Source organism: Myotis lucifugus, unplaced genomic scaffold (genome assembly GCF_000147115.1).
Source record: "Myotis lucifugus unplaced genomic scaffold, Myoluc2.0 scaffold_310, whole genome shotgun sequence".
In the NCBI taxonomy this organism is placed as follows: domain Eukaryota; kingdom Metazoa; phylum Chordata; class Mammalia; order Chiroptera; family Vespertilionidae; genus Myotis; species Myotis lucifugus.
The window spans coordinates 19,419-31,955 of NW_005871358.1; the positions used below are offsets into that span (position 1 = coordinate 19,419).

General features: G+C 56.3%; 1 protein-coding gene across 1 annotated transcript in view; it reads right to left on the reverse strand.

The window, feature by feature from the left end:
* CACNA1A (calcium voltage-gated channel subunit alpha1 A) overlaps positions 1-12,537 on the reverse strand; it is a gene marked incomplete at its 3' end in the record, with an annotated part of 209,672 nt that overhangs the window by 1,282 nt on the left and 195,853 nt on the right. Inside the window, 6 exon segments of the mRNA XM_023763966.1 lie at positions 740-775; positions 1,998-2,111; positions 2,261-2,399; positions 2,501-2,601; positions 3,568-3,668; positions 3,793-3,988. Coding sequence (XP_023619734.1) covers positions 740-775; positions 1,998-2,111; positions 2,261-2,399; positions 2,501-2,601; positions 3,568-3,668; positions 3,793-3,988 — 687 coding nt within the window.

Sequence of the window (12,537 nt, forward strand, 5' to 3'; positions counted from 1 at the left end):
AGAAGAGCTGTGCTCACCCCGAGTGCAAACCTGGGAACCGGGCACTGGGCAGCATGCCCTGCTCACCCCTGCCTGCTCTCTTGGAGGCTGTGAGTCCTACAGGTTCAGGGCCAGGCACCCAGCACCCCAATCACTGACCCCTTTGGCCAGTGGGGTCTGGGCTTTCCTGCCCACCGGAGGGGCTGCCCTGACACTCAGGTCCTGGGAGACCTGCCTTCTCATCCTCAGCCTGCAGCTGGGAACCTGTGGGTGCTGCACCCCCCACTGGGGTTAAGCCCCCCCTCTCTGTCCCCCACCCTTGGTTCTCTGCAGCTGGGAGAGGAGAGGAAGAGGAGCCGGGGGACATCCCCTAGAGTCCAGCCCAGCTGAGTGGCTGGGGGCATGCCCGAGGCAGGGGTTTTAAGGGACACAGGGCTGCAAGACCAGAGGGTCAGGGGTGGGCAGGGAAATGAAAGAGTGGGCCAGGTGTGGGGGCATCGTTGAGGATTCTTGGAATGCGGGGCTCTGAAGAGAAAGGGGTGGAGGAGGGGAAGGGGAAGAGGGGTGAAGAAGGGCCACCCCACAGGGCACATGGGCACACAGAGAACAGAACACAGGAGGATAGGGCTCCACAGGGAGGGAGGGGGTGTTGTCTGCGAAGAAAGGATGGAGTCCGAAAGGACAGGACTCCCCCGAGGGGGGGTGGGCGGGAAGAGGGGGCCAGAGCCCAGCTGGTGGCAGACGGGCGGGCGGTACATACACTGAGGTTATTCCCACGTGGCCGGCCCCTTCTCCTCTGTCACAGCCCCACGGGATGGTGCACACAGAAAAAACAGAAAGAAGAAAATAAATATAAAAGCCAAGAGGGGGAGCGAGAGGTGGTGCATAGACCTGAGGAGTGAGGGGGAGAATGGAGGGAGGGAGAGAGGGGTTAAAGGCCCTGGGAACTGATAACCCTGGCCCAGCCAGCAGTCCCCCCAGGGGCACAGAGGAGACAGACAGGAGACACCACAGACAGACAGATGGCAGAGGCAAGAGATGGACAGATGGGATGGTGTAGCCACAGGCCCCTGGCCCCCGGCTCTGCCTCATGCAATGCCTCCAGCCCTGGCTCCGGCTGACACTCAAAGCTGGGGGTGGGGGATGGTTTGGGGAGGTGGCCATCAGCTGGGTTTGTCTCAACCCTCTCCCAGGGCCCAGCAGCTAAGTCCTGGGGGGCAGAGGCTGGCAGGATAGGGCTGGGCAGCCACATGCAGTCTGGGTGCTTCCCACTCAGGTGCCCACAGCCAGAGGCCAGGCCCCTGGGAGACCCCGGCCCTGCCAGGCACAGCGCAGCCTTCCACCCCGTGCAGATGAGCCGGCACAGCACACGGCAGCCCTGCGGTCAGACATGCTGCCCCACCTCCTGGGCCCGGTGGACAGCCAGCCATGCTTCTGGCTTCAGTCCCCATGGGCCCGGGGCATTGGGACCCGCATACCCTCCTCCTTCCCAGGGCCCTGCAGCTGGTAAGCAGCCACACAGACACACATCAGGCACACGGCCCTGCCCCTTCCCGCAGCCCCCACGGAGACCAGACAGGACGAACCCAAGCTGTCCCGGGCCTTCCCCAGACTCTGCCACCACGTCCTAGGACCTGCCAGGTTTCTGAAAGCAGACCTACTTGTGCAAGCGAGTGCATGTGTATGAAAACACACATATGTGTATGTGCATGTGTGCATGTGTGGGCATGCCTGTGTGCACGTGTGTGCATGCTTGATTGCAGTCTCACACATCACCTCCCACACCCCCACGTGTCCTCCACATCCTCCCGCCTCAGCACCCCCAAACAGGGCAGAGACAAACCACTTGGCAGTGGCTACTGCACCCTGCCCAGGGGAGCCCCTTTCTCTCTGCCCTCCATTAGGAGGAGCTCAGAGGACGGGGCCTGCGTCCCGGAAGGAAGGAGGTGCCTTGGGCTTCAGGAGGCAGGGCCTCTGGGGCCCAGGCCCCCCTCAGGGGGGTGGGTGAAAGCGCTCACCTGGTTCTCTGCTGGGAGGCGGGGCATGGAGGCCGCCCGGGCCTGGCCTTCCGTGGGGAGGTAGCGCTCACTGTCTGAGTAGCCATCTCGGCCCATCTCTCGCATCTCCACAGACTGCAGGGCAGATGGCAAGGCTGGGTGAGCCCTGGGGCTGGGCACACGTACCCAGGGGCAGCCCGGTGTGCGTGGAGCTGCAGGCCCGGGCCCCACCCTCCTGGACTGCCCAGGCCGTGAGCAGTGGGGCAGCGAGAGGACAGAGGCACCTGAGAGTTGGGCTGGCTGTTGGGCATGTCGGTAGGGGGCCCTCGCTCCGGGCTCCATGTGCCCGTCTTCTGGAACATCTCCTGGGCTCGCTGGGTCACCCAGGAAGGGCTCTCCTTGATGCCACTTTCATGAGCCATCCTGCACGGGAGACACAGGCAGTGGGCACTCCAGGGGCTTCTGTACCTGGGACGGGCACTCCCTGCCCTTCCATCCCTTCTCCTAGCCAGAGTGACACTTACAGGCCTCCTCCGGGGTCCAGCTGGGTGGAGGGGAGGGCGTTCTGCCCCTCCTGCGTTGGTGACGGGGGCTCCATGCGCTGGAACATGAGAGGTGTCCGGTTCTGGGGAGGCAGAGAGCAGCGTGTGCAGAGTGTGTGTGCGTGTGCGTGTGCGTGTGTGTGTTAGGGATAGGTGGGGGGTGAGGGAGGCTGTGGAGGGTCTGATCCATCAGTAGCCTACTAGCCTCTTTCTTCCAAATCCATCCAGAATGGGGTCATTTCTTACATCTCCACGGCCACCACCCAGGTCCAGCCCCATAATCTCCCACCTTAACCAGTGCAGTATCCTGCTCTCAGTCTCCCCGCTCCAGCCCTTACGCCCCACGGCCACCAGAGGGTGCACATCAACCCCTGTGAGAGGTCACTTCCCGGGAGGAGCCCCCTTACTCAGAGCAAAAGTCAAAGTTGTCCGCCCGGCCCCCAAGGTCCTGCATAATTATCACCTGTCTCCTCCTGCTGCCCCTCTTGCTTGCTCTGTTGCGCCTAAGACCTTGCTGTTTCCAAAACTCAAACTCACAGTCCTGCCTCAGGGTCTTTGCAGTGGCTGTTCCCTCCGCCCAGAATGTTCTTCCCCCAGGTGTCTGCGTGGCTCACTCTCTTTTCTCTTCCTTGAAGTCTTTGCTCAGAAGTCACCTCCTCAGGGAGGCCTCCCCTGACCACCCATTTAAAGTTGTACCCCTCTCCCCCAGGCACTCTTTCCCACGGTGCTTATGTTCTGCTACGCGATCTCATTTAGTCATTTTGTCGTTATTGGCATTTCCACAACAGGGCTTCTGGTCTGTTTTGCTCACAGCTGCACCCTTAGGGCTGAGAACAGTGCCTGACAACGGGAGGCGCCCAGTAAGTGTTGGTGGAGCAGATGAATTAACCCAGGTTATGCCTTACTTTCCAATGACCTGCCCTGGGGCGTGGCTACACCCCACTGTTCTGGACGGTCCTCATGGTGACAAGGAAGGTACAGTCTCCCAGCCTGGGTGACCCCAGAGGGAGGAATGTCCGCGGGGAGAGCTGTCAGGGCCTGAGCCATACCTGCTCCTCACGCATGGCCTGCAGCTTCTTGGCTTTGCTCTGCCGGTAGTACTCCATGATCATCATGGCCGCGTAGATCTTCCCCACTGTCAGGTCCGTGGCTGGGGGCACAGAGCAAGCTCACTGCGGACGGGGCCCCTGATGCACCCGTCCTCCGTGCCTCCTCCTTCCCTCCCCCCTGTCCTGTTGGGTTGGGCCCGGGGCCAGGCCGGTCTGGGCTCTTACACTTATGAGGCGTAACCAGCAGGTCCAGTGTTTTCTGGGACAGGTTGGGCCAGATGGCCATCATCTCTTTCCGTAGCTCGGCGTCCATCTGCTGTTTGTCGGCCCCTCCTGCAATGCGGGCACAGAGAGGCCTGGTCGCCTGCCTGCCTGAGCACCTGCTGGCCTCGAGGCCCGTCACCGAGCCAGCAGCTCCTGCCTACCCAGTGCTCTGGAGTCCTGGCTCCCACGGGTCCCAGTGCCCAGTGCAGCGGGCCCAGGGGGACATGACCATGGGGCTCTGGTCCTTGGCAGGGTCAGGGCTGTGGAGAAGCTGCGTGGGGGGATAGTTCAGCATCGACAGGGGCTGGGTGGCCCCGGTCAAAACCTGACTCCAACTGCATTAGGTGTTAGTCCGCTGCTCTGTGCCTCATTCTCCCCATTTGCGAAATGGGGATGATAGCAATTGTTCCTGCCTCACTGAGTTTAAAAATAATATTATCCTTGATTTTTAGAGAGAGAGAGAGAGAGAGAGAGAGAGAGAGAGAGGGAGAAACATTAATGTGAGGGAGTAACATTGATTGGCTGCCTCCTGCAACCCTGCACCCCATGGGAGGTTGAACCTATAACCCAGGCATGTGCCCTACCCTTGAATCGAACTGGCAACCTTCTGGTGCCTGGGACAATGCCCACCAACTGAGGCACAGTGGCCAGGGCCTCACTGAGTTGTCTGATGATTAAAGTAGTTAATATGCGTGCAGCCTTAGGACAGTGTGGGCCATAGGACTGTTACCACAGCAGCATCGGTCTGTGGCGAGGCCTGGGGAAGCCCCAGGGAGGCTGCGAAGCCACAGAGCAGCTCTGATAGAGGTTTCTCCCTCAACCAAGCTCCTCTCCCCTGCCAGGTGGTCATTAAGGCTCTGTCAGCGATCCCTGCTCCCAGCAGTTCCTGCCTGAGTACATGGTAGTGTGGCCCGTACTGGACCCCGTGATTGGCTGGGGCCATGTGATGAGTTCTTGCCAATGAGGTGTGAGCCGAGTGAGGTGTCACTTTGGGCATTTAATGGCCAGTGAATGACCCGTCTGGGTTCTCTTTTGTTCTGTCACGATGGCTGGTGACATGAGGGACAGTGGCTTTCTCAGGCCTGGCCCCTAAGTGACTGATGAACAGAGTTCCCTTGCCAAGCCAGGAAAGACCCACGAATGGGAGTGGGAAGCAAACCTGTGTCGGTGTGAGACTGCGGGGCTGTTTGTTACGGCAGCACATTCTTGTCCATCCTGAATAATACACCAGCTTGGCCTCTGCTCCTACTTCCCTTTCAGAGCCTTCAACCCTGAACACTTTCTGGGCCCCACAACCTCCCACCTTAACCAGGGCAGTATCCTCCTCTCAGGTCTCCCCGCTCCGCCCTTACTCCCCACGGCCACCAGAGGGCACACATCAACAAGAGGTCACAGGGGCGTGTTCCAAACACTTACTGGCAGGCATGAAAGGGACACTGATAGCAGAGCTGGAGCATGGGTCCCAAGGCCCCTGCTCACTGTGGACGGGGCCCCTTTATGCACCTGTACCTCCTCCTTCCCTCCCCCTCTGTTCTGGCCAAACTTTCACTTTGTAGCTGCTGGACTGTGGGAGGAGGTCTAGGAGATCTGGGGGAAGGGCAGGGGCCGGCTCCCGGTCATCAGAAAAGCACTTCAGTGTTTTAACAACCATCCAGGCTGAACAGCTGCCCTGTGCGGGCAGAGCTCACACTCCGCTTTGCCTGCACTCCCCGTGGGCCTCCCCGCTCCCAGCCTTCCCCACGCCTCCTTTTCCTAGCACTGCCTCTGACACCTGGCCCAGCTTCTCCCTCTCAGCAGGTGTGGGTCAGAGCACAGACATCTGCCAGGCATTCTCCGGAACTTCCACTCATCTTCGCCCACGTGACTCTGGAGGTGATGGGAAGAGGAGCTGCCTGGACCAGCGCCCTCGCCTCTGCCCAGGTCTTCCTCTCCCTCCTACAGCCGCCGAACGGCACCCTGAGCACCTGAGTCAGCAGGTGGCTCCTCTGCTCAGAGCCCTCCGCCGCTCTACCTCCGTCAGGGTGATGGTCCAAGTTCACAGGGTCCTACACAATCCGCCTTCGCTCACTGTTTCAACCACATCGACCTTCTCACTATCCCTCCAACATGCCAGGAGCAGTCTCCTTCAGGGCCTCTGCTCGGGCTGTGTCTTCTGCCAGGACTATTCTCTCTACATGGCCCCCTTCTTCCTTCCGGCCCCTGCTCAAACCCTTTACCAGGGAAGCTTTCTAGCCACCCTCCTACTTAAGACATGCCCCCATCACCTTCTCTGTCTTTTTCTTTCTTTGTATTTATTGTGTCAAGTTGTTGTTTCATCTCTCACCCACTAGAGGGCCTGCTCCACGGTCTGGTCTTTCTTTACCATGGGTGCTGCAGGGAGGGGGCTGTGGTCACTGGGGTGGGGCCGCAGGGGGTGGTGTGAAGCTAATATGTGTCCCTACAGCAGTTGGGACGTCAGGACTATTGTGGGAGAAACGTGGGACAATCCCCTGTGGCTGGACTCTCAAGAGCCTCAGCACCAGCACCCTACGGCAGTGTTTCTTCCCTCCTGGGAAACAGGTGGAATTCGTGGCTATGTCTCCTGTCTCTAGCTAAGTGAGGTGTCCGGGGTCTCCATGGCTCCTTCGCAGACACATGGGAAGGTAAAGAAGAGAAGGTGCCATTTCCTGTTAGAAGTCACCCTCTCCTGACTGTAGAGAGCTCCTGTTTCTAGAGGAGAGAGAGAAGACGCCTGCTATAGGGATGGAACTGTGTCCCTCCAACATCCATGCTGCAGCCCTCAGCCCCTATGTGAATGTGTTTGGAGATGGGGCCTTTAAGGACATAAAGTTACATGAGGTCCTAAGAGGACTGGTGTCCTATAAGAGGGAGGGACCTGGGGGTGTGCACACACCGAGGAAAGGCCATGGAGGGGCACAGCACGCAGGTGGCTGGCCATCTGCACGCCGAGGAGAGAGGCCTCAGGAGAAACTGCCTGGCTGCACCTTGCTCTTGGACCTTCAGGCTCCAGAAATGTGAGAAAATAAATTCCTGCTGTTTAAGCCCCCCAGTCGCTGTTATTTTGTTACTAGTGACCTGTCGTGCGAAGTCGCACAAAACCTGGGACCCCCCCCCCGCTCCCCATCCCCCACCCTGCGCCATGGGATCACCCTGAGTCCCGGAGCCCTGCCCCGTGTGGCCGGCGCGCCGCGGGACGGCCCCAAGTCCTGGAGTGCCGCCCTAATGCCCCGCCTCCGGGCCGCGCGGAGTGGCCACCAGGCCCTGCCCCTGCGGCGTGCATGCGGGGCTGTGGAAACCCCGGTGGAAGCCGCGAGGAGCGGCCGCTGGCCCTGCCCCCGCTGTGTGTGCCGCCATCTTGTGACGGTGTTATGGTGTGAGGATCAATTTGCATATCACCTCTTTATTATATAGGAGGATAGCCACTTGCGCTAAGACACAAGGGAGTCAGGACAGGGCTCCTGGGCCTCAGTCAGCACTGTCCACCCCCACGTGTGATTGTGGGGTCAGTGACTGTGGGGCGGCCCTGTGCACTGTGGGATGATGAGCAGCACCCACTAGATGCCAGGAGCACCTCCTTTCCCAAGTCCTGACAACCAAACGTGTCCCCAGACATTGCCAAGTTGTCCCCTGGGGGGACAAGATCGCCCCGGTTGAGAACCAGTGAATCCTGCTTCCATTCGCTGGGAAGCTTGGCCTTCAGGATTGTCATTCACATTTAAACAAAGGGGAAATCCGGATAAGAGCCAAGATGGTGGTGTAGGTAAACGCTGGTACTCGCCGCCTCCCACAACGACATCAAAATTACAGCTAAAATGCAGAACCACCATCATTCAGAACCGCCTGAAACCCGGCTGAACGGAAGTCCTACAACTAGGGAAGTAAAGAAGAAAGCACATGGAGACTGGTGGGAGGGGTGGAGGCGCGGAATGGGCTGGTCCGACACTCACGTGGTGTTTTTTACATCGGGAGGGATATCTAGGCTGCAGAGGCCTCCCGTGAGGAGCAAGGGGTCCCAGTCCCACACCAGACCCCCAGCCCAGGGTTCCAGAGCTGGGAAGAGAAGTCCCCATAACTTCGAGCTGTAAAAACTAGCAGGGACTGTGGCTGAGTGACACGGAGGCTGCTGGGTTCCCAGCAGTATCTCTTAAAGGGCTGGCACATGGACTTACTCGGACTCAATCCCTCTGAATCCAGGGACATAGGGGGAGGAACGAAATTGTCTGGCATCGGAGCAGAAACTCGGGGGGTGGCTTTCTCCCAGACAGGGGGGTGCTCACAGGGGTCATTGTTCCTATGCTGAGACCTCCCCCACACAGAACTGACTGGCAGCCATATCTGAGTTTCCATCAGCATGGCCCACACTGTTCCCTCTGCCCTGGAGACCCTACCTCATCCAATTTTCCATATGAATGGCCTGTCCTGGCTCAGGCTTCAGACTTCCCTAAAACCTCTCAAACAAGCTGCAGCTGGTGTCAGCATGCCCCAAACCTATCAATAAGAGGCCCAGCCTGCTTTGCTTCACAGCTGGGCCTCACTTGGGCACTTCCAAGCCCAATTCAAGTAGCAGCATCTGCAGATCCCTCTGTAGCTCCTAAGGGGTGGCCCCAGGCAGTGGCTGACTTTGCACCTCCCAGGAGGCCCCAGAGCCGGTGCACAGCTTCAGGCCATACCAGGTTACAGCTCTATACATCCACAAGTGACACACTCCAGGGGCAGACTCAATGAGCACCAAAGCCCCACTGAAGCAAGTCCTGCTCCATAGGGGTGTCACCTGAATAGCAGCTCTTCCACTGTAGACACAGGTGGTCCTCACAGCCACTTGGCCTAGAGGTTAATTCCTCCCAGTGACGCCAACAGCAATCCAGACTCAACTATAACAAGGTGGTGCACACAGCCCACACAGGGACATACATACCTACAGTGCCCAGCTCTGGTGACTGGAGAGGCTAAGCCACTGGGCCCTATAGGACACCTACTACACAAGGCCATTCTACCAATTCCAGGAGACATAAGAGATCTACCTAATACATAGAAACAAACACAGGGAAGCACCAAAAATGCTGAGACAAAGAAACATGTCACAAATGAAAAACAGAAGAAATCTCCAGAAAAAAAACTAAATGAAATAAAAGCAAGCAAATTACTAGATACAGGGTTCAAAACAATGTTTCTAAGTTGCTCAAGGGTCTTAATGAGAGCTTCAAGGGACTTAGTGAGACTATCAAGAATCTTAGTGAGAACATCAAAGACATGAAAAAGGAAGTCAGAAATTAAGCATACACTAACTAAATAAAGAATAATTTCAGGGATTCAACAGTAAAGTAGAGGATTCTGAGAATCAAATCAACAATTTGGAATATGAGAAAGCAAAAAACACCCAACCACAAGAACAAAAAGAAAAAATAATCCAAAAATATGAAGGTAGTATAAAGAGCCTCTGGAACAACTTCAAGTGTACCAACAATCACATTATGGGGGTGCCAGAAGGAGAAGAGAGAGAGCAAGACATTGAAAACTTATTTGAAGAAATAATGACAGAAAATTTCCCCTACCTGGTAAAAGAAATAGACTTACAAGTCCAGAAAGCTCAGAGAGTCCCAAACAAGAGGAACCCAAAGAGGCCTATACCAAGACACCTCATAATTCAAATATCAAGGGTTAAAGACAAAGAAAGAATCTTAGAAGCAACAAGAGAAAAGCAGTTAGTTACCTACAAGGGAGCACCAATACGACCGTCAGCTGATTTCTCAACAGAAACTTTGCAGGGCAGAAGGGAGTGGCAAGAAATATTCAAAGTGATGAATAGCAAGGACCTACAACCAAGATTATTCTACCCAGCAAAGTCATCATTTAGAATTGAAGGTCAGATAAAGAGCTTCCCAGACAAGAAAAAGCTAAAGGAGTTCATCACCACCAAACCAGTATTACATGAAATGTTTAAGGGTATTCTTTAAGAAGAGGAGGAGGAGGAGGAGAAAGAAGGAGGAGGAGGAGAAGAAGGTAAAAAATATGAAGCCCTAGCTGGTTTGGCTCAGTGGATATAGCATCTGCCTGGGAACTAAAGGGTCCTGGGTTTGATTCTGGTCAAGGGCACATGCCCAGGTTGCAGGCTTAATCCCCAGTAGGGGAAATGCAGGAGGCAGCCGATCGATGATTCTCTCTCATCACTGATGTTTCTATATCTTCCTCTCCCTTTCTCTCTGAAATCAATAAAAATATATTAAAAATATGAACAATAAAATAGGAATAAATACATATCTATCAATAATTGAATCAAAAAATGAAAATAAACCAACAAGGAGTCTAATGAACAAAATAAACTGGTGAATAAAACAGAACCAGAGGCTGGGAAACATGGAACAGACTGAGGAATCTCAGAGGGAAGGGGGTGGGTGGGAAGAGAATAACCAAAAAATTATATGCATATATGCATTACCTATGGACACAGACAATATGGTGGCAAAGGGCCTGGGGTGGAGGGGGCAATGGGGGGAAATAGGGGGACACCTGTAATACCCATATCAACCAATAAAGATTTAAAAAATACACTGGATTGATCAGGAGAAAAATTTAAAAAATAAACAAAGGGAAAATCCCTTAGAGGGTTTCTAGGTGGCCCCTCCCCTAGGGTCACGGGGTTCCCTCAAGGCTGAACCCCAGGTTTATGCCTCCTCCAGTTACAGAATTATTAGCACCAGGACTCCTAGTGCACAGGCAGCAGTCGCCCATGAACTCATGGTGTCCCAGAGTTTATAGCCCAATGATCCTCCCCTCCCCCACCTCATTCTGCAGACCTTTTTAAAATATATATACATATATTTTTATTGATTTCAGAGAGGAAGGGAGAGGGAGAGATAGAAACATCAATGATGAGAATCACCGATTGGCTGCCTCCTCTACACACCCAATAGGGATCAAGCCTGCAACCCGGGCATGTGCCCTTGACTGGAATCGAACCCGGGACCCTTCAGTCTGCAGGCCAATGCTCTATCCACTGAGCCAGACCAGCTAGGGCTCTGCAGACCTTTTGGTGAAGAGCCTCCATCACAGGGTCTGTCCTGCACACTCCGGGACATTCAGCAGCATCAGCATTCTGGCCTCCACACACCAGATGCCACTGGCACCAGCCCCTCCCAGTGGGACAATCAAAAATGCCCCAGACACTGCCCAGTGTCCGTGGGGGCAGAATGGCCACTAGCTGAGCAACGCTGACTTAAGGCCTGACCCCTGACCTCACTCCCCAAACCCCGATCCTGCTCAGGCCTGACCCCTGACCTCACTCCCCAAACCCCGATCCTGCTCAGGTCTAACCTCTGACCTCACTCTCCAAACCCCGATCCTGCTCAGGTCTAACCTCTGACCTCACTCTCCAAACCCTGATCCTGCTCAGGTCTAACCTCTGACCTCACTCTCCAAACCCCGATCCTGCTATCTCTTTTTCCACAGTATTTCTCACCTTGGAGCATGTTGCATAGCAGATTTATGGTCTTATTGTTTGTCGCCTGTGTCCCTGCAGCTTCAGGGAGACAAGGTGCCAGAACACCCCTCTCTGGTTCAGGCAGGTCAAAGCCCTTCAGCTCCCACGATGCCCCTCCTAGAACCTTCTGGGCCCCTGCAGACCCCACCTTCAGACAGAGCCTTGTGTTTGGGGGATTAAAGGGTGAGGCTGTGCCCTTTGGCTGCTCAGGACCACGTGGAGCCTGAATGAGAGTCTGGATTGGCCCTGGGAGGGGTTTGGCTGGGTCTGGCCCTAAGACAATGGCAAAGGCATTCCAAAGTTGAAATCCCCCTGCAACCAGCGGCATGCCAGGGCCGGGGATGGGCACCGGGAATGCCAGGAAGGCGCGGCGACGTCTGGTGCTCCCAGAGCTCCTGGAGAAGGTCCCAGCTTGGCCGATGCCTTGATTTCGACCTTGTGAGAGCCCAGTTGAGCCCACCGGGACTTCCAACCTACAGAACTGTGAGCTGATACATAGGTGTGCTTTATGCTGCTAAACTTGTGGCCACTTGTTACGTGGCATGACTAGCTGATACGTGAACTGAAGCCTGGAGAGGGTGTCGTCTGCCAAGGTTGCAGGGAGGCAGGGCAGATGGGCGAGATGAGCCCACAGAACCACAGAGCCCACCTGATCACAGGGAAGCTGCTGCCTCCTCTTCTGCCTCCTCCCTCCCTGGGCTGGGACCTGCTCCAGCTTCGTCCGTGCTGCTGCGGGAGCAGCCTGGGGCAAGCAGAGCCCCGTGCGCACAGAACCTGGGCCCGACCGGCGACGTGTGCCCAGCTGCTGTCCCCACCCGCTTCTGCTGTCCCGAGCCTCATCCTGTGACTCTGTCTTGCTCTCTCTGGTGGCTCCTCCTGCTCTCTCTCCCTTCACCTGCATGTCTAACCATCAGCCCTCAACCTGCCCCCTCCGCTGGGCACTGTCTCCCTGGAAGCTGCTGACCTCCCTCCACAACACCACCCCCCACCTCGCCAGCAACTTCTCCCTCCTCCCCTCAGGACCCGGTGTCCCTGAAGTTCGGCCTGCTTTCCTCCTGATATCCCAGGGGCTTCAGCTGGGTGGAGCCCTCAGCTGGGTGGAGCCCTGACCTCTCTCTTCAGCCCCCCAATGTCCAACTCTGCCGGAGGACGCACCCCGTCCTCTGCAGGGCCCTTCCCAGCGTCCTTCTCTCTGCTGCTCGCTCGTGTGTGCTGCTGCTAAGTCACAT